Source organism: Mustelus asterias, chromosome 11 (genome assembly GCF_964213995.1).
Source record: "Mustelus asterias chromosome 11, sMusAst1.hap1.1, whole genome shotgun sequence".
Lineage (NCBI taxonomy): Eukaryota > Metazoa > Chordata > Chondrichthyes > Carcharhiniformes > Triakidae > Mustelus > Mustelus asterias.
The window spans coordinates 3951518-3976821 of record NC_135811.1 but is presented as its reverse complement, the minus strand read 5'-3'; the positions used below and the strand labels follow the sequence as shown (position 1 = coordinate 3976821).

The window sequence follows — 25304 nt, the reverse complement described above, 5'->3', positions numbered from 1 at the left end:
TAACACAGACACAGTGTGTAACACAGACACAGCGTGTAACACAGTGCGTAACACAGTCACAGTGTGTAACACAGACACAGTGTGTAACACAGTCACAGTGTGTAACACAGTCACAGTGTGTAACACAGACACAATCTGAAACACAGTCACGGTATAACACAGTCACAGTCTGTAAAACAGTCACAGTGTGTAACACAGTCACAGCGTGTAACACAGTCACAGCGTGTAACACAGTCACAGCGTGTAACACAGTCACAGTGTGTAACACAGTCACAGTGTGTAACACAGTCACAGCGTGTAACACAGTCACAGTGTGTAACACAGTCACAGTCTGTAACACAGTCACAGTGTGTAACACAGTCACAGCGTGTAACACAGTCACAGTGTGTAACACAGTCACAGTGTGTAACACAGTCACAGCGTGTAACACAGTCACAGCGTGTAACACAGTCACAGTGTGTAACACAGTCACAGTCTGTAACACAGTCACAGTGTGTAACACAGACACAGCGTGTAACACAGTCACAGCGTGTAACACAGTCACAGTCTGTAACACAGTCACAGTGTGTAACACAGTCACAGCGTGTAACACAGTCACAGTGTGTAACACAGTCACAGTCTGAAACACAGTCACAGTCTGAAACACAGTCACACTGTAACACAGTGTGTAACACAGTCACAGTGTGTAACACAGACACAGTGTGTAACACAGACACAGCGTGTAACACAGTGCGTAACACAGTCACAGTGTGTAACACAGACACAGTGTGTAACACAGTCACAGTGTGTAACACAGTCACAGTGTGTAACACAGTCACAGTCTGTAACACAGTCACAGTCTGAAACACAGTCACGGTATAACACAGTCACAGTCTGTAACACAGTCACAGTGTGTAACACAGTCACAGCGTGTAACACAGTCACAGCGTGTAACACAGTCACAGCGTGTAACACAGTCACAGTGTGTAACACAGTCACAGCGTGTAACACAGTCACAGCGTGTAACACAGTCACAGTGTGTAACACAGTCACAGTCTGTAACACAGTCACAGTGTGTAACACAGTCACAGCGTGTAACACAGTCACAGTGTGTAACACAGTCACAGTGTGTAACACAGTCACAGCGTGTAACACAGTCACAGCGTGTAACACAGTCACAGTGTGTAACACAGTCACAGCGTGTAACACAGTCACAGTGTGTAACGCAGTCACAGTCTGTAACACAGTCACAGTCTGTAACACAGTCACAGCGTGTAACACAGTCACAGCGTGTAACACAGTCACAGTCTGAAACACAGTCACAGTGTGTAACACAGACACAGTGTGTAACACAGACACAGCGTGTAACACGGTCACAGTGTGTAACACCGTCACAGTGTGTAACACAGTCACAGTGTGTAACACAGACACAGTGTGTAACACCGTCACAGTGTGTAACACAGTCACAGTATAACACAGTCACAGTGTGTAACACAGTCACAGTGTAACACAGCGTGTAACACAGTCACAGTGTGTAACACAGACACAGCGTGTAACACAGTCACAGCGTGTAACACAGTCACAGTCTGTAACACAGTCACAGTGTGTAACACAGTCACAGCGTGTAACACAGTCACAGTGTGTAACACAGTCACAGTCTGAAACACAGTCACAGTCTGAAACACAGTCACAGTGTGTAACACAGTCACAGTGTAACACAGTGTGTAACACAGTCACAGCATGTAACACAGACACAGTGTAACACAGTCACAGTCTGTAACACAGTCACAGTGTGTAACACAGTCACAGTCTGAAACACAGTCACAGTGTAACACAGTGTGTAACACAGTCACAGTGTGTAACACAGACACAGTGTGTAACACAGACACAGCGTGTAACACAGTGCGTAACACAGTCACAGTGTGTAACAGAGACACAGTGTGTAACACAGTCACAGTGTGTAACACAGTCACAGTGTGTAACACAGACACAATCTGAAACACAGTCACGGTATAACACAGTCACAGTCTGTAACACAGTCACAGTGTGTAACACAGACACAGCGTGTAACACAGTGTGTAACACAGTCACAGTCTGAAACGCAGTCACAGTGTAACACAGTGTGTAACACAGTCACAGCGTGTAACACAGACACAGCGTGTAACACAGACACAGCGTGTAACACAGTGTGTAACACAGTCACAGTCTGAAACGCAGTCACAGTGTAACACAGTCTGTAACACAGTCACAGTGTGTAACACAGACACAGCGTGTAACACAGTGTGTAACACAGTCACAGTCTGAAACGCAGTCACAGTGTAACACAGTGTGTAACACAAACACAGCGTGTAAAACAGACACAGCGTGTAACACAGTGCGTAACACAGTCACAGTGTGTAACACAGACACAGTGTGTAACACAGTCACAGTGTAACACAGTGTGTAACATAACACAGACACAGTGTGTAACACAGTCACAGTGTGTAACACAGTCACAGTGTGTAACACAGACACAGTGTGTACCACAGTCACAGTGTAACACAGTGTGTAACACAGTCACACCGTGTAACACAGTCACAGTCTGAAACACAGTCACAGTGTGTAACACTAACACAGTCACAGTGTGTAACCCAGTCACAGCGTGTAACACAGTCACAGTGTAACATAGTCACAGTGTGTAACACAGTCACAGCGTGTAACACAGTCACAGCGTGTAACACAGTCACAGCGTGTAACACAGTCACAGTGTAACACAGACACAGTGTGTAACACAGTCACAGCGCGTAACACAGTCACAGCATGTAACACAGACACAGTGTGTAACACAGTCACAGCGTGTAACACAGTCACAGTGTAACACAGACACAGTGTGTAACACAGTCACAGTGTGTAACCGAGTCACAGTGTGTAACACAGTCACAGCGCGTAACACAGTCACAGCATGTAACACAGACACAGTGTGTAATACAGACACAGTGTGTAACACAGTCACAGCGTGTAACACAGTCACAGTGTGTAACACAGTCACAGTGTAACACAGTGTGTAACACAGTCACAGCGCGTAACACAGTCACAGCGTGTAACACAGTCACAGCGTGTAACACAATCACTGTGTAACACAGTGTGTAACACAGTCACAGCGTGTAACACAGACACAGTGTAACACAGTCACAGCGTGTAACACAGACACAGTGTGTAACACAGTCACAGTGTGTAACACAGTCACAGTCTGTAACACAATCACAGTGTGTAACACAGACACAGTTTGTAACACAGTCACAGTGTGTAACACAGACACAGTGTGTAACACAGTCACAGTGTGTAACCGAGTCACAGTGTAACACAGTGTGTAACACAGTCGCAGTGTGTAACACAGACATAGTGTGTAACACAGTCACAGTGTGTAACACAGTCACAGTCTGAAACACAGTCACAGTGTAACACAGTGTGTAACACAGTCACAGTGTGTAACACAGTCACAGTGCAACACAGTTACAGTCTGTAACACAGTCACAGTGTGTAACACAGTCACAGTGTAACACAGTGTGTAACACAGTCACAGCGTGTAACACAGTCACAGTCTGAAACACAGTCACAGTGTAACACAGTGTGTAACACAGTCACAGTGTGTAACACAGTCACAGTGCAACACAGTTACAGTCTGTAACACAGACACAGCGTGTAACACAGTCACAGTGTGTAACACAGTCACAGTGCAACACAGTTACAGTCTGTAACACAGTCACAGTGTGTAACACAGTCACAGTGTGTAACACAGACACAGCGTGTAACACAGACATAGTGTGTAACACAGTCACAGTGTGTAACACAGACACAGTGTGTAACACAGTCACAGCGTTTAACACAGTCACAGTCTGAAACACAGTCACAGTGTGTAACACAGACACCGTGTAACACAGTCACAGTCTGAAACACAGTCACAGTGTTACACAGTCACTGTGTGTAACACAGTCACAGTGTGACACAGACACAGTGTGTAACACAGTCACAGTGTAACACAGACACAGTGTGTAACACAGTCACAGTGTAACACAGACACAGCGTGTAACACAGACACAGTGTAACACAGACACAGTGTGTAACACAGTCACAGTGTGTATCACAGACACAGTGTGTAACACAGACACAGTGTAACACAGTCAGTGTGTAACACAGTCACAGTGTAACACAGACACAGTGTGTAACACAGTCACAGTGTAACACAGACACAGCGTGTAACACAGTCACAGTGTGTAACCGAGTCACAGTGTAACACAGTGTGTAACACAGACATAGTGTGTAACACAGTCACAGTGTGTAACACAGACACAGTATGTAACACAGTCACAGTGTAACACAGTGTGTAACACAGTCACAGTGTAACACAGTGTGTAACACAGTCACAGCGTGTAACACAGTCACAGTCTGAAACACAGTCACAGTGTAACACAGTGTGTAACACAGTCACAGTGTGTAACACAGTCACAGTGCAACACAGTTACAGTCTGTAACACAGTCACAGTGTGTAACACAGTCACAGTGTGTAACACAGACACAGCGTGTAACACAGACATAGTGTGTAACACAGTCACAGTGTGTAACACAGACACAGTGTGTAACACAGTCACAGCGTTTAACACAGTCACAGTCTGAAACACAGTCACAGTGTGTAACACAGACACCGTGTAACACAGTCACAGTCTGAAACACAGTCACAGTGTGTAACACAGACACCGTGTAACACAGTCACAGTCTGAAACACAGTCACAGTGTTACACAGTCACTGTGTGTAACACAGTCACAGTGTAACACAGACACAGTGTGTAACACAGTCACAGTGTAACACAGACACAGTGTGTAACACAGTCACAGTGTAACACAGACACAGCGTGTAACACAGACACAGTGTAACACAGACACAGCGTGTAACACAGTCACAGTGTAACACAGACACAGTGTGTAACACAGTCACAGTGTGTATCACAGACACAGTGTGTAACACAGACACAGTGTAACACAGTCAGTGTGTGACACAGTCACAGTGTAACACAGACACAGTGTGTAACACAGTCACAGTGTAACACAGACACAGTGTGTAACACAGACACAGTGTAACACAGTCACAGTGTGTAACACAGTCACAGTGTGTAACAGTCACAGTGTAACACAGACACAGCGTGTAACACAGACACAGTGTAACACAGTCACAGTGTGTAACACAGTCACAGTGTAACACAGACACAGTGTAACACAGACACAGCGTGTAACACAGACACAGTGTAACACAGTCACAGTGTGTAACACAGTCACAGTGTAACACAGACACAGCGTGTAACACAGACACAGTGTAACACAGTCACAGTGTGTAACACAGTCACAGTGTAACACAGACATAGCGTGTAACACAGTCACAGTGTAACACAGACACAGCGTGTAACACAGACACAGTGTAACACAGTCACAGCGTGTAACACAGTCACAGTGTAACACAGACACAGCGTGTAACACAGACACAGTGTAACACAGACACAGTGTGTAACACAGTCACAGTCTGTAACACAATCACAGTGTGTAACACAGACACAGTTTGTAACACAGTCACAGCGTGTAACACAGTCACAGTGTAACACAAACACAGCGTGTAACACAGACACAGTGTAACACAGTCACAGCGTGTAACACAGTCACAGTGTAACACAGACACGGCGTGTAACACAGACACAGTGTAACACAGACACAGTGTGTAACACAGTCACAGTCTGTAACACAGTCACAGCGTGTAACACAGACACAGTGTAACACAGACACAGCGTGTAACACAGACACAGTGTAACACAGTCACAGCGTGTAACACAGTCACAGTGTAACACAGACAAAACGTGTAACACAGTCACAGTGTAACACAGTCACAGTGTAACACAGTCACAGTGTAACACAGACACAGCGTGTAACACAGACACAGCGTGTAACACAGTCACAGCGTGTAACACAGTCACAGCGTGTAACACAGTCACAGCGTGTAACACAGTCACGTTGGATATAACAACAAGTTTACATCAATATATAATGTTCTAACAACAACAATATGATCTCAATGATTCAGAGTGCTCTCACCACTGGAAATAAGGAAATGAATTCCAATTATTTCGAGCTCTGGTTAGACCAGTCCTTGCGAACTCTGCCCAGTTCTTTTGACTGGGGGCATCCAGCTGTGGAGGCAGTGCCAGGAATAGTTATAAGAGCCTGAGTCGCTGTGACAACATACACTTTTAGCTGCATGTTGTAACCTGGAGCTGTGGATAATGAGGGAGAAGCTGCAACTTATTTCCATCACTCGGCTGAACAGGAATATCTCCCGCTCTCACCGCCTGTCATTGGCGTGTGTTAGAAGGCTTTATAAATTGATAGCTGTTTGGCCACATTCTGAACGCACCGTCCTCGACCATCATGTTCTGGAGTGGAAGTGAACATGAGGCAGGGACACTACCCACCGCGGCACATGATCTCTACATTCAAGACATGCCTGGGAAATTACTGCAAACTAAATTTCGATATAGGAATGGGGTAAAAGGTGAAATATGGGCATTTTTATCAGGAGATTCCTCTTGATATAAAAGTTGATCGATGTGTGGAAGTATCTGCCCAGCGGGATCCTGGAATCCTTTCACAAACATTTGAAATGTCAGGGCTGGGCAGTCTGGATTGATGAATGGGCTGAATGATGTCCTTTAAACATCTTGTGATTATGTAATTTAACAATATCGTTGTCATAGGGTATCTAAGAATGAAGTCCAGATCACCCATGTGATGTTGCAGCTTGATGATTCAGCTCAGCGTCTGCTCATGTCTGATCATCTCAAACTACACATTTCACTGATTGACAGCTCTGGCCTCGAGCTATCAGAGAACAGGAGTTAGATCAAGGAGCAACATCTGTAAAGCAGTCACAGAAATAGTTTCAAACAAATTGTGCACCTCAATCTGTGAAGTCTTTGCCTGAAGATTCTCAATGTTTTCTTTCAACTTTCCCTGTTAAACCAAAAATCAAACAGTCAACAAAATCCATCACTTTCCCTTTCTAACATAGAGAAACATAGAAACACAGAAAAACTACAGCACAAAACAGGCCCTTCGGCCCCACAAGTTGTGCCGAACATATCCCTACCTTTTAGGCCTACCTCTAACCCTCCATCCTATTAAGTCCCATGTACTCATCCAGGAGTCTCTTAAAAGACCCTATTGAGTTTGCCTCCACCACCACTGACGGCAGCCGATTCCACTCGCCCACCACCCTCTGTATGAAAAACCTCCCCCTAACATTTCCCCTGTACCTACCCCCCAGCACCTTAAACCGGTGTCCTCTCGTAGCAGCCATTTCCACCCTGGGAAAAAGCCTCTGAGAGTCCACCCGATCTATACCTCTCAACATCTTATATACCTCTATTAGGTCTCCTCTCATCCTACGTCTCTCCAAGGAGAAAAGACCGAGCTCCCTCAGCCTATCCTCATAAGGCATGCCACTCAATCCAGGCAACATCCTTGTAAATCTCCTCTGCACCCTTTCAATCTTTTCCACATCCTTCGTGTAATGAGGCGACCAGAACTGAGCACAGTACTCCAAGTGGGGTCTGATGAGGAGGGAGAATGAAGCAGACATGATCAAGTGTGAGACTATGGAACTCACTTCCAAGGGGAGTGATTGAGATGAATAGATCCATAGAAACCAGAGAATGAAATGAGGGCGAAAGGTATAGAATATATTAATGAAGTGAGATGAAATAAGTTAGGGTCAGCCTTGTGTGGAACACAAACATAGCACAGATGAGTGGGGCCAAATGGTCTGTTTCTGTGCTGTAAATTCTATGTAAATAGGTTCAAAAGGCAATTGCGGCACTTTTTATGAATAAAAACCAGTATAATTCAAGCATCAGAAATCAGAATTTAAACACATGTAGAGAGAAAAGAGGAGCTAATGTTTTGGATGTACTGAAGGGTGGGTGAAGGTGGTATGGGTCACTCAAGGATGCCGAGTTGCTATGGCAACATGGACTTTTACGGGCATGTTGTAGTCTGGAGCTACAGGCCGTGTTTCAGCATCTACGCGAGTCACGGGCACAAATCCCGTAACAGCTGCTAAATCTCCTGAGAGGCCCAAAATGACATTTGCACCTGTGAGATTTCGGTTTGGGATCTTCTCTGCTCCCCTCTGATGACATGACCAAGTTCACACCAGGAAGGGCGTGAGCCTGATTAGCATACGTCATAACAAATTTGAATTGAATGATAGGGTTTAACACAGCAGTGCAGGGATAAGTGTGGACCTCTTGGGTCTAATAAGCATAGAGTCCATACAGTGCCGAAGGAGGCCATTCGGCCCATCAAGCCTGCACTGACAACAATCCCACCCAGGCCCTATCTCCTTAACCTCACATGTTTACCCTGCTAATCCCCCTGACACTAAGGGGCAATTTAGCATGGCCAACCCACCTAACCCGCACATCTTTGGAGTGTGGGATGAAATGGGAGCACCCGGAAGAAACCCACGCAGACACGGGGAGAATGTGCAAACTCCACACTGTCACCCAAGGTTGGAATTGAACCCGGATCCCTGGCACTGTGAGGCAGCAGTGCTAACCCCTGCACCATCCGTTTTTCTGCCTAAGCAATCCAGTCTGAGACAGATTTCCCATGTTGAAGTAACTGTGCTGTGATTGTGATGTAAATATGTGCACACATCCAGCATTAACACTTACAATGTTTGGCACCATGTTGTTCTGGATCCAATTGTTCAATTCCTTCAGGCTTGCTGCATTTCTGCTGAGATCAGTTTTGATTGGGTCTGACTGTAATACAATGGACATGTGTGTGAACAGAGTATCTGGTGACAGTTATGTGATGGAGTTTGACCTCATAAGAGTGAGCACTCATTAGCATTGGGAATTAGATGTTTTCACATAAATCCCATCTTCCCGATCAAACACTCCCTGGTCAGGTACAGCCTGGGTTTGATACAATCTCACACACTCTCAGGATCTGGGCATTGCTGAAGCAGCTGTGTGAAGGGGCTGGTCGCTCTTTAACCACTGCTAATGGTTTGGTAGAATTGAGTGTACCAAATACACGGCTATCTCCACATATACACTGCAAACAAATATCCCAAGAAATTTCGTCACTTTATTTCCCACATCTCGCAGCCCAGCTCCGTATTCCCATTATTGGCCATAATACAGGTTGGATTTTATGCGCCTGGACAGTGGGTTTGAAGATGGTGGTGTGGGACAGGGGGAGGGTGAGGAGGGGCTTGTAAAATGCAGCTTGTGCCCTGCCCTAACCCTACCTGCTCACCCCCCATCAACTTACCAGCCCCTGACATTCCTAACCCCCAACTGCCCGCCCCCTGAACTGCCCGCCTCGCCTGACCTTCCCACCCCGACCTTCCCACCCCGACCTGCCCACCCACTAACCTGCCCGACCCCTGACCTGCCCGACCCCTGACCTGCCTGCCCTTGACCTGCCTGACACCTGACCTGCCCACCCCCTGACCTGCCCGCCCCTGACCTGCCTGCCCTTGACCTGCCCGACCCCTGACCTGCCCTTGACCTGCCCGTCCCCTGACCTGGCTGCCCCCTGACCTCCCTGCCCCATGACCTCCGCGCCCCTTGACCTCCCCGCCCCTGACCTCCCCGCCCCGACCTCCCCGCCCCGACCTCTCCGCCCACTGACCTCCTCGCCCCTGACCTCCCTACCACCTGACCTCCCTGCTCCCTGACCTATCCGCCACCCCTGACCTGCCCGCTACTGACCTGCCCACCCACTGACCTGCCCGCCCCCTGACCTCCCCGCCCTCTGACCTCCCCACCCTCTGACCTCCCCGACCCCTGACCTGCCCGCCCCTGACCTCCCCGCCCCCTGACTTGCCCACCTGCTGACCTGCCTGACCCCCTGACCTGCCCAACCCCTGACCTACCTAACCCCTGACCTACTCTGCTCCAATTTTAAACTGTTGGGGTTGCGAACCGCTAACTATCTGACTGATCAGTATCTATGAAGGTGGGACATCGTCTCAATATAGGGGCGGAACAAAGAACAAAGAACAGTACAGCACAGGAAACAGGCCCTTCGGCCCTCCAAGCCTGTGCCACTCCTTGGTCCAACTAGACCAATCGTTTGTATCCCTCCATTCCCAGGCTGCTCATGTGACTATCCAGGTAAGTCTTAAACGATGTCAGCGTGCCTGCCTCCGCCACCCTACTTGGCAGCGCATTCCAGGCCCCCACCACCCTCTGTGTAAAAAACGTCCCTCTGATATCTGAGTTATACTTCGCCCCTCTCACCTTGAGCCCGTGACCCCTCGTGATCGTCACCTCCGACCTGGGAAAAAGCTTCCCACTGTTCACCCTATCTATACCCTTCATAATCTTGTGATCTCCCCTCATTCTCCGTCTTTCCAAGGAGAACAACCCCAGTCTACCCAATCTCTCCTCATAGCTAAGACCCTCCATACCAGGCAACATCCTGGTAAACCTTCTCTGCACTCTCTCTAACGCCTCCCCGTCCTTCTGGTAGTGCGGCGACCAGAACTGGACGCAGTACTCCAAATATGGCCTAACCAGCGTTCTATACAGCTGCATCATCAGACTCCAGCTTTTATACTCTATACCCCGTCCTATAAAGGCAAGCATACCATATGCCTTCTTCACCACCTTCTCCACCTGTGTTGCCACCTTCAAGGATTTGTGGACTTGCACACCTAGGTCCCTCTGTGTTTCTATACTCCTGATGACTCTGCCATTTATTGTATAACTCCTCCCTACATTATTTCTTCCAAAATGCATCACTTCGCATTTATCCGGATTAAACTCCATCTGCCACCTCTCCGCCCAATTTTCCAGCCTATCTATATCCTGCTGTATTGCCTGACAATGCTCTTCGCTATCCGCAAGTCCAGCCATCTTCGTGTCATCCGCAAACTTGCTGATTACACCAGTTACACCTTCTTCCAAATCATTTATATATATCACAAATAGCAGAGGTCCCAGTACAGAGCCCTGCGGAACACCACTGGTCACAGACCTCCAGCTGGAAAAAGACCCTTCGACCACTACCCTCTGTCTCCTATGGCCAAGCCAGTTCTCCACCCATCTAGCCACTTCTCCTTGTATCCCATGAGCCTTAACCTTCTTAACCAACCTGCCATGTGGGACTTTGTCAAATGCCTTACTGAAATCCATATAGACGACATCCATATAGGAACACCTGCCCTTAGCCAGTTCAGACAGTAGCGTAGCCAGCTGTCGTGTGGGCAGGCTCACCCTGCACCCCCACTGACTCTGCTGGGGGGTGCAGGAGGACAGCAGTCAAATGCAGCTCAATGTGTCGCTCCTTGCAGCAGTGGGGGGTGTAGGGGTGGGTTGAGGTGGGGTGGGGAATGACTGAACTGCCACATGGCTGCTGGTTCTCATATCGAGCCTAAGAGATTGCAGATTGACAAGCAGAATTCTACACTCCCCTTTCCACAGCTCTTTAAGTTGTAACTGATAATTTATATCCTGGGATGGAGACATTTCACATCATTTCACTTCATATTCATGCCGTTTCCTGGCAGCTGCCCTGTGGCATTGCCCGCTATGGATCACCGGTATCATTGTATTTTGCTGTGCTGTGCTCTGTGGCCTGTTGTTACTCCAGAATGTTTGACAAACAGGCCAATTGATGATGGATTTGTAAATTAAACAGTCCCATTTGGGGAATATATATATCTGGGATACCTCACGAATATAAACATAAGGTAAAAAGAGGTAAGATTTGCCTTTCTGTCGCATTATAACAATCTCTTCATCTGTCAAGAAGTATTACAGACAATTAAGTACTTTTTGAAGAGTCGTCACCCATTGCAATGTGGGAAAAACAACAGCCAGTTTGTGCACAGCGGGATCCCACAACCCGCATTGTGATGATGACGAGGTGACCTGTTCTTTGTGATGTCGATTGAGGGATATTGGCCAAAGCAGCAAGGAGAACTCCCCAGCTCTTCTTCAAACTAGTGCCCGGTAAACCCTACATCCAAGTGAGAAGACAGACAGGGGTTCGATTTAACGAAAGCTGGCACCACTGACACTGCTGCACTCCCTCAGTATTACACCGGGAAAGTCAGTCTGGATTTCATGCTCAGCTCTCTGGTGTGTGAGTTGAACCGGTATCGAGTCAGAAAAGAAATTCCGTCGTTATTTGTGGGTGTATTCTGGGGGTACTCTGTGGGAATGTGAAATGGGATTATTCAGTGGGAGATATTCTGTGGGGGTATTATTCTGTGGGGAAATTTTGTAGGGATATTCTCTGGAGATATTATTCTGTGAAAATATTCTGTGGGAATATTCTTTCTGGATTTTCTTGAGGTATTCATAGAATCCTACAGTGCAGAAGGAGGCCATTCGGCCCATCGAGCCTGCACCAACAACAATCCCACCCAGACCCTATCCCTGTAACCCCCACATATTTACCCTAGCGAGTCCCCTTGACACTAAGGGGCAATTTAGCATGGCCAATCCACCTAACCTTTGGACTGTGGGAGGAAACTGGAGCACTCAGAGGAAACTCACACAGACACGGGCAGGACGCACAACCTTCACACAGACAGAGGCCGGATTTGAATCCGGGTCCCTGGTGCTGTGAGGCAGCAGTGCTAACCACTGTGCCACCGTGCTGCCCAAAATCTGTATCCATCCCATGTGGGAGCACTTCAGTTGGACATTGGACTATCAGTACGTGTTCCAATCTCCAGAACTAACACACTGATGAAAATAAAAGTTGCCAAAATAATACGTAATTGGAAAGAGGACAGGAAGATGCGCTGCTCATGTTTCTGACCCGTGTTGATTGTTGATGGACTTACCACTTCCTTTGAGAGATTTTGTAGTTTCTCTGCAGTGTAAAGCAGTTCCCCCTGAATTAACGGCATTCTCAACTGAAAAATAGCAAGCGGAAGTTTATATTAATGATTTGGATGAGAATATAGGAGGCATGGTTAGTAAGTTTGTGGATGACACTAAAATTGGTGTAGAGGACAGTGAAGAGGGTTATCTAAGATTACAATGGGATCTTGATCAACTGGGCCAGTGGGCCGAGGAATGGCAGGTGGAGTTTAATTCAGGTAAATGCGAGGTGGTGCATTTTGATAAGACAAACCAGGGCAGGGCTGACACAGAGCTGCAGGTACACAGTTCCTTGAAAGTGGCGTCACAGGTAGCCATGGTGGTGATGAAGGCTTTTGGTACACTTGCCTCCATCGGTCAAAGCATTAAGTACAGGAGTTGGGACGTTGGGTTACAACTGTACAAGATATTGGTCAGGCCACATTTGGAGTACTGAACAATTCTGGTCATCCTGCTATAGAAAGGATGTTGTTAAACTGGAAGTACAAAAAAGATTCACAAGGATGTTACCAGGAGTATAAGGTTTGATTTATAAGGAGGGGCTGGAGAGGCTGGGACTTTTTTCCCTGGAGTGTAGGATGATGAGAGGTGACCTTATACAGGTTTATAAAATCATGAGGGGCAGAGATAAGGTGAATAGCCAAGGTCTTTTCCCCAGGGTAGGGGAGTCTAAAACTAGAGGGCACAGGTTTAAGGTGAGAGGGGAAAGATTTAAAAGGGACCCGAGGGGCAACTTTTTCACACAGAGGGTAGTGCGTGTGTGGAATGAGCTTCCAGGGGAGGTGGTGGAGGCGGGTACAATAGCAACATTTAAAATACATTTAGACAGGCACATGGAGGGGAAAGGTTCAAAGAGATATGGGCCAAACGCAGGCAAATAGGACTAGTTTGGTTTAGGAAACCTGGTCAGCATGGACAAGTTGGGCCGAAGGGCCTGTTTCCGTGCTGTGTATCTCTATGACTATAAACGGGCACAGCTGGAATCCAACCTGAAGTTATGATATATTAATTATATGTACAAGTTAAAATATATTTCCTCAGTGTTTCTCCCACTATGCCAACATAACTAAAGCCTCTGTAAATTGGGCATTAGTCAGTTCGGTTCAGATAACAATTCGCCAGCTTCATGATCACTTCTACTTTTCATTTTCCATTTCCATAACTTGTATGTTTGAATTCAAATTCTCAAACTGCCCGTGATGGGATTTAAATTGACGATCTGTGTATTCCTCAGATGACTCGTTCAGCAACAAAAGCCAATCCATCAAGAGAGAACCTACCTGCTTCGAGATGCTGGTAAAATTTAAATCATTGATCCCAGTCTTCAGCAAGTCATTCACAATCTTTTTGCCCTTGTCATTTAGTAATACAATCCCTGATAAATTGATATTCAGGCTATCAAATTCACTGGAGATGTCCCCTGTATACTGAGAAAAATTAAAACAATATTTAATTTTTTATTTTAGTTCAAATTGTTGGGTGAGTTATTGAACTTCAATAAAAGTGAAACAAAGTAATTCATGGAACAAAGTAATTCGATATGTTGGATGCAGGCCCAAAGCCCATGCACGTCCTCTATCATGGAATCTTCCCACACATTTAATCCCCCCTCCGACAGTCCAATCTAAATCAAACAAAAACAGAAAATGCTGCAAAATCTCAGCTGGTCTGGGAGCCTCTGTGGAGAGAGAATAGAGCTAATGGCTGAACAAAGGATTCTCGCTCCTCTATTCGTCCTCGATCCTCCATTCCTCCTCGATCCTCCATTCCTCCATTCCTCCTCAGCCTTATATCCTGCCCTGGATGTAGGAGATGAACAATGTGTGCCCCATGCCTGCCCCCCTTTCCCGTGCATCAACAGTAGAAATCCACAGGCCTCTCAGTTTTAGAACTGAGGTGAGGAGAAATTTCTCCACCCAGTGGGTGGTGAATGTGTGGAATTCACTCCCACAGAAAGTAGTTGAGGCCAAAGCGTTGTGTGATTTCAAGAAGAAATTAAATATAGCTCTTGGGGCTAAAGGAATCAAGGGGTATGGGGAGAAGAGAGGAATCAGGATATTGAATTTGATGATCAGCCATGATCAAAATGAATGGCAGTGCAGGCTGGAAGGGAGATCCTTTAATTGGCTCAATTGGCCTTTTGATTGATGAGCTGCCAGCAGTGAGGCACATCCGCCCGGTGTAATATCACCATGTGGGAGTGATGACGCTGTGAACCGCTCTTGGCATCATCACGCTCCATGTGACATGACATCAGGAACGCTGGCTGCTCGCATTGGCAACTTCCAATTCAGGCCCAGAAAACCAACCTAGCCCTAAACTAGACAGCAACCAGGAACAAGGACCCAGCAACCAGGAACAAGGATCCGGCAACCAGGAACAAGGATCCGGCAACAGGAACAAGGACCCGGTAACCAGGAACAAGGACCCGGTAACCAGGAACAAGGATCCGGCAACAGGAACAAGGACCCGGCAACAGAAACAAGGATCCGGCAACAGGAACAAGAACCCGGTGACCAGGAACAAGGGCCCAGCAACCAGGAGCAAGGACCCAGCAACCAGGAACGAGGACCCGGCAACCAGGAAGAAGGACCCGGCCTGCTGTATCTGACCCTAATGGAGCAGTAACTGTGATTAATCAACGTCACACAGAAACTACCATCTCCTGGTTCATTCACCATTTCAAGCAGCCATACTATCCACTGCCTGTTGGGACACTTTAAATATAGAAGGGAGAGAGTTTATGCAGCCTGCAGAGGGTTGTGGAGGCTTCATCGCTGAATATATTGGAGGCTGGGATAGACAGATTTTTGGTCTCTCAGGGAATCAGGGGATATGGGGATGGACAGGAAAATGGAACTGAGGCAGAAGATCAGCCATGATTGGTTTGAATGACAGAGGAGGCTCAAAGGGCTGAATGGTCTCCTCCTGTTATTTCCTATATTCATATGTTCAAAGGGTAGCTCCCCCTACAGTAACAAAGCCCAGACTCAGTCATTGTCCCACTGACGCTCAGTAGCAGCAGTGTGTACTATCTACAAGATGCACTGCAGCAATTCACCAAAGATCCTTAAACAGCATCTTCCAAACCCACGACCACTTCCATCTAGAAGGACAAGGGCAGCAGATAAATGGGAACACCACCACCTGCAAGTTCCCCTCCAAGCCACTCAGCATCCTGTCTTGGAAATATATCGCCGTTCCTTCCCTGTCGCTGGGTCAAAATCCTGGAATTCCCTCCCTAACGGCACTGTGGGTCAACCCACAGAACATGGACTGCAGCGATTCAAGAAGGCAGCTCACCACCACCTTCTCAAGGGCAACTAGGGATGGGCATTAAATGCTGGCCAGCCAGCGACAATCATGTCCCACGAATGAATTTAAAAAGGTATGCAAAAACTATTCCAAATAGATGTCAGATGAAATTCAGCATTAAGCAATGTTATTGAAACATCGATGTGGCAAACACATTGGCCGGAATTCTCCGGTCTTGTACGCCTTGCCAACACTGTCAACAAGAACAGAGGATTTGGCGCTCAGCCAAATCCCCATTGACTGCAGTAGGACTGGAGAACCCCAGCCGCGGGCGAGGATGGAGAATTCCAGCCACAATTTGGGATCCATTGGTTACTGACATACCTTACTCAGGTCCAAATATTCATCCAAATTGAAGGTCTGGCTCAGTTTCAGGACCTTCCAGACAGGCGTGTTGTTCTGGCAATCACTGTGTACAGAAAAGGAGCTGAGTGTGTGAGGGGGTCACCGAGAACTTGACAAAGCATACAGGATCCTGAGTGTTATAGACAGAGCCACAGGCTACAAGAGCCAGGGTGCTGTGCTAAACCTAACATCACGTTAATTCAATCCAAATGGAATATTGGCTGGAATTTTCTGGTCCCGTACGCCCCGTGACCGCTGCCAGCAAGAACAAAGAATTGGCACTCAGCCAAATCTCCTTTCATAGCAGCGGGAGTGGATAATCCCAGCCCCAGGTGAGGTCAGAGAATTCCAGCCATTATGTTCAGTGCTGGGAACAACACTTTAGGGCTAGAATTTGTGCACAGGCTTCAAGTCCCTGTCATCAAGGTCAAATAGGGGTCAGGGCCCACACTCTGTGGGAAACAGTCACTCCCAGTTCTGATTTTCCCCAAATTGTCCAATTAATGGCTATAGGCTGTGCTCGCTATCCATTTAAGGACGACAGGTTGGCAAACAGGAGCTGTCCATCTTTGTCAAAACAGCAGACTTTCATTTTCAATGAGTGAGAGGGGGGAGAGGGGGAGAGAGGGGAGAGAGAGAGGGAGAGAGGGCACCCCATCATGGATGCATCCTCACGCTGGCTTGTCGATCTTTATATTAAAAAATGGACGCAGAGCCATCATTGTGAGGGGGGAGCTCACCCACAGGGCGCCCAGCAGTTTCAGCTGGATCCAGGCAGGCAGAGGAGGCCTTCCTTGGAACATTGCACCCCTCGCCTGCCACTGGGAAGCCAGGTCCACACAGCTCCATGTGGACACATTTGCCCCATATCCCTTAATACCCTTGACTTATGAAACTCCATCAATCTCAGATTTCCAATTGAAACAGCACCAAATGCCATTTTGGGTGGAGAGTTTGAAATCTCTATCACCCTGTGTGTATATAGAAATGTTCCCTAACCTCATCTGGAAAGGTATCACTAATTTATAAACTTTGCTCCAAAGTCTTACACTCCCTAAACCAGTGGCACGAGTTTCTCTCTCTCTATCCCCTCTCTTCCACTTAATATCTTAAAAACCTCAATCTAATTACCCCATAGAAATCATAGAATCATAGAAACCCTACAGTGCAGAAGGAGGCCATTCGGCCCATCGAGTCTGCACCGACCACAATCCCACCCAGGCCCTACCCCCACATATTTACCCACTAATCCCTCTAACCTACGCATCCCAGGACTCTAAGGGGCAATTTTTTTTTTTTTAACCTGGCCAATCAACCTAACCCGCACATCTTTGGACTGTGGGAGGAAACCGGAGCACCCGGAGGAAACCCACGCAGACACGAGGAGAATGTGCAAACTCCACACAGACAGTGACCCGAGCCAGGAATCGAACCCGGGACCCTGGAGCTGTGAAGCAGCAGTGCTAACCACTGTGCTACCGTGCCGCCCCTTTTTTAACCTGGCCAATCAACCTAACCCGCACATCTTTGGACTGTGGGAGGAAACCGGAGCACCCGGAGGAAACCCACGCAGACACGAGGAGAATGTGCAAACTCCACACAGACAGTGACCCGAGCCAGGAATCGAACCCGGGACCCTGGAGCTGTGAAGCAGCAGTGCTAACCACTGTGCTACCGTGCCGCCCCAGAGTCATAATCCTCGAAAATCTAGGGAATACAACTCTGGGGGGTGGGATTTTCCGGCCACACTCACCCCAAGACCGGAAAACCCCACCTAAGGCAATGGACTTTTGCATGGTCCTGTCCTGCCCACTACCAATCCCATGGTGGGCAGGATGGGAAAATTACACCCTAGATTTTTAATAACTCATAACTTCGCCCTTGGAGTCCAGGTATCATTCCGGTAAATCTGTGCCGATTCCCTCCAAGGTCAATGTATCCTTCCTAATATATGGGACCCAGAACTGTTCACAGTAACTCCAGGTCTGGTGTAACCAGGACGTTGTATAGCGTGAGATATTGTGACCTCTACCCCCTTGGATTCTAATTCTCTCGATATAAAATGTTCATACAGTAAGAATGCAGAATGAGAATGGTTATATTAATGATTAGATGGGTGGGATATTTAGACCTCGGGAGGAACATGTTAAAAGAGCAAAAACCCAGAAATACTTGCAGTCAATTTAGTATGTGTACTGTAACAGTATTTCTGTAAATACGGCACTTCTAGTTATTCTTACACCAAAGACTTCAACAGAGTCAACATTTTTCACTCTGGAAAAAGGTGTGCATTTGTCAAAACAGGCTGAGAAATAGATATTCTGTTCAGAGTCTAACCTTGTGATTTCTTTATCCTCATACGCCGAGACCTTTTGGCCCTGCCGTGGTAGGCTTTCCCATGGTGGCATTTCCCACAGTGGATTCTGTGATCCATTTAAATCCCATTGACTTCTGCAAGACTGGAGGATTCCCCAGTAGGAAGGGACTGGAAAACCCCATCCAGAGGATAGGAAAGTCTAATTGGCAACTGTTTTCTCTCAAAGGCAGGTTTACACCAGACAGGCTCAATATTATTCAAAAAATCAACACCAGGGGCAGCATTTTCCCATCCCGCACGCCACGGGAATCATAGTGGGTGAGGACGGACCATGCAAAGGTCCATTGACCTCAGGTGGGAATTTCTGACCTTGGGAAGAACGCGGCTGGAAATCTCCCACCCTATACCTCTTTGAAATCTGTCTGTTATAAGGTTAATCTATCATCTATCATTATAATATGTCATCAAAGAAAAACAGCTTCCTAACCAATCTCATTCCATGACAAGGTCCTTTGTTTAGGATTCAAGTTTCATAACATCGAAACATAGAAACCCTACAGTGCAGAAGAAGGCCATTTGGCCCATCGAGTCTGCATCGACCACAATCCCACCCAGGCCCTACCCCCACATATTTACCCACTAATCCCTCTAACCTACACATCCCAGGACACTAAGGGGCAATTTTAGCATGGCCAATCAACCTAACCTGCACATCTTTGGACTGTGGGAGGAAACCGGAGCACCCGGAGGAAACCCACGCAGACACGAGGAGAATGTGCAAACTCCGCACAGACAGTGACCCGAGCCGGGAATCGAACCCGGGACCCTGGAGCTGTGAAGCAGCAGTGCTAACCACTGTGCTACCGTGCCGCCAATATCCTAACAATATCCTAATTGTTCCTTCACTGACTCTAAGCCTCTGCAGTGGTGTATGGTCATTGGCGCTTGACTGCGTAGTAACTCTGAGTGGGTACTGACTGTTATAATTTTCTTCATTATAGAATCAGCACTGATATCTTGTTTTAATTCCACAGCTTTTCTCAAATACTCAGATCTAGAGAATCTTCCTTTCAGCTTTTGGATAACAAGTCATATCAAATAATTGTGTCCATCATTTTGTTCCCAATTCCATCAATTCACCCACCCCTCTGTCGCTCTGCCATTCCAGGCCATTCCCATCTTATCTCTTGTGCTACCGCGGCACAGTAGCACAGTGGTTAGCACTGCTGCTTCACAGCTCCAGGGACCTGGGTTCGATTCCTGGCTTGGGTCACTGTCTGTGTGGAGTTTGCACATTCTCCTCGTGTCTGCGTGGGTTTCCTCCGGGTGCTCCGGTTTCCTCCCACAGTCTAAAGATGTGCGGGTTAGGTTGATTGGCCATGCTAAAATTGCCCCTTAGTGTCCTGAGATGCGCAGGTTAGAGGGATTAGCGGGTAAATGTGTGGGGGTAGGGCCTGGGTGGGATTATGGTCGGTGCAGACTCGATGGGCCAGATGGCCTCTTTCTGCACTGCAGGGTTTCTATGATTCTTTTACTCCTCTCATTCCAACCCATCCCTATCACTCCCATCAATCCTATCCCATCCCACATGGAAACAATCTCTCCAGGTCTGGGCAACTTTGTTGCTGAGTTCCCCTTACCTTCTTCCCAAAAAAACAAACCCTCAAACAGACACTCCCTTTAAACTGACCAATCTAAAGTGCCCATACGCTGAGTATTATTGTTGCAGATTTATGTAAGAATTGACAGGAGACAGTTTGGGCTGTTGGGATGGGGTGGGGGCGGAGGGGGAGGGGGATGGTGTTGCATGCAGGGGGAGGGGAAATGAGTAATTGAAAACCCAAAATCCCAGAAACATTTGAACTGCCTCCAGTGTAACTCCAGCAATCAGAACCTTACCTAAAAGGGGAAATTCCATCATTTCACGGTTCCAGTAACATCGCAGTGATGTAATTGGGAGCTATTGTAATTGGATTGGTGGCCCACACTCCCGATTAGCCCCAGAAATTCCAGAAAAAACACCATGGCAGGGTGGCACGGTGGCACAGTGGTTAGCACCGCTGCCTCACAGTGCCAGGGACCCGGGTTCAATGCTCGGCTCACTGTCTATGCAGAGTCTGCACGTTCTCTCCGTGTCTGCGTGGGTTTCCTCCGGGTGCTCCGGTTTCCTCCCACAATCCGAAAGACGTGCTGGTTGGGTGCATTGGCCATGCTAAATGTTCCCGCAGTGTACCCGAACAGGCGCCGGAGTGTGGCGATGAGGGGATTTTCACAGTAACTTCATTGCAGTGTTAATGTAAGCCTACTCGTGACATTGATAAAATAAGCTTTTAAACTTAGGTTTATGCTCAGGGGGTGGGGGGGGTTGGGGGGGGGAGATAATTCAGATGTCTCTCCAGCAATAATTATGAAGGAGTGTTTAAGTTTTCACTCACTTGTAAACGTTACTGATGCTCAGAGTGGTATTCTTCAATCCAAAGGACTGCGCCAGGTTGAGGTTAGCCGTCAGCCCTGAGTTTTCAATATTCTGCAACAGAAGTTAAGAGTATACATGTATCAGTTTCAGTACTGTTCACTCTGTAGCTTGTGCCTATCTCAAAATCACCTCCTGCACACTGTGGTCTACGCAGCAAAAGAAGATTACTTAGCTTCTTTCTGCCAATCCAATTAGGGCGGCACGGTGGCACAGTGGTTAGCACTGCTGCCTCACAGCGCCAGGGACCTGGGTTCAATTCCAGCCTCAGGTGACTGTCCGTGTGGAATTTGCGCGTTCTCCCTGTGTCTGCGTGGGTTTCCTCCGGGTGCACCGGTTTCCTCCCACAGTCCAAAGATGTGCAGGTTAAGGGCATTGGCCATGCTAAATTGCCCCTTAGTGTCAGGAGGACTAGCAAGGTAAATGTGGGGTTACGGGAATGTGGCCTCGGTGGGATTCTTGTCAGTGCAGGCTCGATGGGCCGAATGACCTCTTTCTGCACTGCAGGGCTTCTATAATTCTATGACTCAATCCTGTTCCATCATCCTGATTATTAATGTCCACCTCCCCTCCCTGAACCCTTTGCCAACTCTCAGATTAATGAGCTGCTCTTTATTCCGTTAGTACACACTGTCACCTTGTGGTCAGAGTGAATACTGGGACTGAATCTCAGTGAGTGAGGATAACATTACATTCAGTGATGAGCAGTATTGTGGAAATTGCCCTTAAATTGAAATGAATGGAATTGAAATTCAAGCAAAATATACAGCAGGCACTCAAAAAATATAGCCGGTTTGGCGCTGTTTATAGTGAAGTGGTAATTGGACACCGCTTAAACTCCCCTCGGTACTGATATCATTTACCAACTGACAGGGAGAACTGCAGATACAAGGGGCCTTCCAAGTCAGGGGCATTGAATTAAAATGCTTCACACTTTGGTTCAGATCTCCATAGAGTAGAGAAACTTAAGGGGAGGTTTGAGAGAAATGTTCAAAATCTTAAGTGCTTTGACAGAGTAAATAAGGAATCTCTGTTCCCAGTGGCAGGAGGGTCAGTAACCAGAACAGACAGATTGAATGTGAGTAACAAAAGATGTGGAGATGCCGGCGTTGGACTGGGATGAACACAGTAAGAGTTTTAACAACACCAGGTTAAAGTCCAACAGGTTTATTTGGTAGCAAATACCATTAGCTTTCGGAGCGCTGCCCCTTCTTCAGATGGAGTGGAAACAAAAGAGCCAGGGGCCACAAGAGGGAAGCCTTTTTTCACTTTGGACTGTTGTGATCTGGAACGTACTGCCTAAAAAGGCAATGGACGCAGATTCAAAAGTGACTTTCAACAGGAAATGGGATAAATACTTGACAGGGAGAAGTTTGCAGTATGAGTAAAGAGGCAGGGAGTGGAACTAATTGAATAACTCTTTCAAAGAGCTGGCACAGGCACAATGGGATGAATGGCCTCCTTCTGTCATTCTATACCATCTCTCTTCACGGAGGGTGACACGGTGGCACAGTGGTTAGCACTGCTGCCTCACAGCACCAGGGACTCGGGTTCAATTCTGGCCTTGGGTCGCTGTCTGTGTGGAGTCTGTACATTCTTCCCGTGTCTGCGTAGGATTCCTCTAGGTGCTCCGGTTTCCTCCCACAGTCCAGAGATGCATTGGTTAGGTGCATTGGCTATGGGAAATATGCGGTGTTACAAGAATAGGGCTGGCGAGAGGACCTGGGTAAGATACTCTGTCAGAGAGAGCCTGCGCAGACTCGATGGGCCAAATGGCCTCCTTCTGCACTGTAAGGATTCTATGATTCTACGAAAAAGCCTTGCATTCTCACCTTGTCTTGTCTCTCAGAAACAGCACAGAACACTGATATAAAGTGGACGTCTTATGGCTCAGTAACTCCCCTGCCTCTATGCCCAAAGATCTGGTTCAAGTCCCACTGCAGGACTTGCTAGCCACAGAAGGAGTACTGATGCAGTCGATAAAACGTTCCCATTATTCCCCAAAGGGACAGAAATGTGAGCGAAGATCCAAAACAAACAGAAATATCATTCCTGGGATGTGGCGTCACTGACTGGGTAAGTATTGCTTGCCCATTTCTCATTAAGAACATAAGAACTAAGAGCAGGAGTAGGCCATTTGGCCCCACGAGCCTGTTCCGCCATTCAATAAGATCATGGCTCATCTTTTCATAGACTCAACTCCACTTACCCGCCCGCTCACCATAACCCTTGATTCCTTTACTGTTCAAAAATCTAACTATCTTTGTCTTATATGCATACAACAAGATACCCTCAATGGCTTCATTGGGCGGGGAATTCTATAATTCACCCTTTGGGTGAAGAAGTTCCTCCTCAACTCAGTCCTAACTCTGCTCCTCCTTATAATTACTCCTGAGAAGGTAAGCAGCTTTCTTGAACCGCTGCAATCCTGAGGTGTAGAAACACCCACAGTGTTGTTGGGGAGGGAGTTCCAGGATTTTGATCCAGCGACAGTGAAGGAACGGCGATATATGTATCAGGATGGTGAGAGATTTTTTAAGTTTAAGTGGTAAGTTTATTTATTAGTGTCATAAGTATGCTTACATTAACACTTCAATTAAGTTACTGTGAAAATCCCCTAGTTGCCACACCCCGGCGCCTGTTCGGGTACACTGAGGGATCATTTAGCATGGCTAATGCATCAAACCAGCACGTCTTTCGGACTGTGGGAGGAAACCGGAGTACCCGGAGGAAACCCACGCAGACATGGGGAGAACGTGCAAACTCCACACAGACAGTGACCCAAGCTGGGAATCGAACCCGGGAACCTGGCACTGTGAGACAGCTGTGCTAACCACTGTGCCACCGTGCAGCCCAGTGGGGGAACTTGGAGCCGGTGGAGGATGGGGAATGTGAAAATTGGAGGTGAAGGGGTAGAAGCAATAAGAGACCAGAGGTGGAGGACCACAAGCAATGGACAGAAAGAAATGGAAAATACAGCCAGTAAAAGATTGAAGTTGAACCTATTGAAGGCAGCACTGATAAGAGACAAGGCCAATACTGGTAGTGATAACAATATCAACACAGAAATACAAATGAGTATTACCTGGAAAAGTTCATCATTATACCAGGGTTTGCAAACCAGCGAATATACATTTCCACCCACAATAAACATGATAAAGACAAAGAACATCAAGAGCCACGAGAAGATGAAACTGAAGCTGGCTCCCCTGTTGGAGCAGAGTGAGGTGTTAGTGACTAACATTCAACAAGATTTGATCAAACACTCCCGGGACAGGTCTTCGATAGAGGGTGGGGGGTGCTGAGTGGGCTTTAAAGTTCCCTCCCACTCTTCCAATTACACACCTTATCCTTCACCAACAAAGTGTGTTATTTACTATCACTGCATCACAATTTCATTTCCCACAGCAACAATCTTTATTGCCTCCCTGAGCGAGGGAACAATTCTGTGCTCAATGTTGCCCGGTTCTGTGGTGGCTCAGATAAAACTGATTTAGGTGCGTCACCATCAGAGGAGGTTTAATATTGGCCCGGAATTTGCAGTTGGAATGATGGTGAAATGGTCAGTGTTCACCAGCATAACTCCACCAAAACTGCAACTTCTGGAGTTTTCACATGGGGAGGTGATGGCCCAGTGGTATTATCACTGGACTATTAGCCCAGAAATTCAGCTAATGTTCGGGGGACTCGGGTTTGAATCCCGCCACGGCAGATGGTGAAATTTGAATTCAATTTTTTTTAAAATCTGGAATTAAGACTCTACTGATGACCATGAAACCATTGTCGATTGTCGGAAAAACCCATCTGGTTCACTAATGTCCTTTAGGGAAGGAAATCTACCGTCCTTACCTGGTTTGGCCTACATGTGACTCCAGACCCACAGCAATGTGGTTCACTCTCAACTGCCCTCTGAAATGGCCGAGTGAAACACTCAGTTCAAGGG

The 25304-nt window shown here is 47.2% G+C and overlaps 1 protein-coding gene across 1 annotated transcript in view; it reads right to left on the bottom strand.

Annotated features, from left to right (window-relative positions):
- Positions 1-25304, bottom strand: part of prom2 (prominin 2) — a 92125-nt gene that overhangs the window by 18520 nt on the left and 48301 nt on the right. The window contains exons 12-18 of the mRNA XM_078223038.1: positions 24447-24570; positions 21324-21415; positions 16551-16635; positions 14192-14338; positions 12872-12943; positions 8733-8822; positions 6955-7008 (exon numbers count right to left, since the gene is read on the bottom strand). Of these exons, the coding sequence (XP_078079164.1) occupies positions 6955-7008; positions 8733-8822; positions 12872-12943; positions 14192-14338; positions 16551-16635; positions 21324-21415; positions 24447-24570 (664 nt within the window). The remainder of the gene's footprint in view (positions 1-6954; positions 7009-8732; positions 8823-12871; positions 12944-14191; positions 14339-16550; positions 16636-21323; positions 21416-24446; positions 24571-25304) is intronic.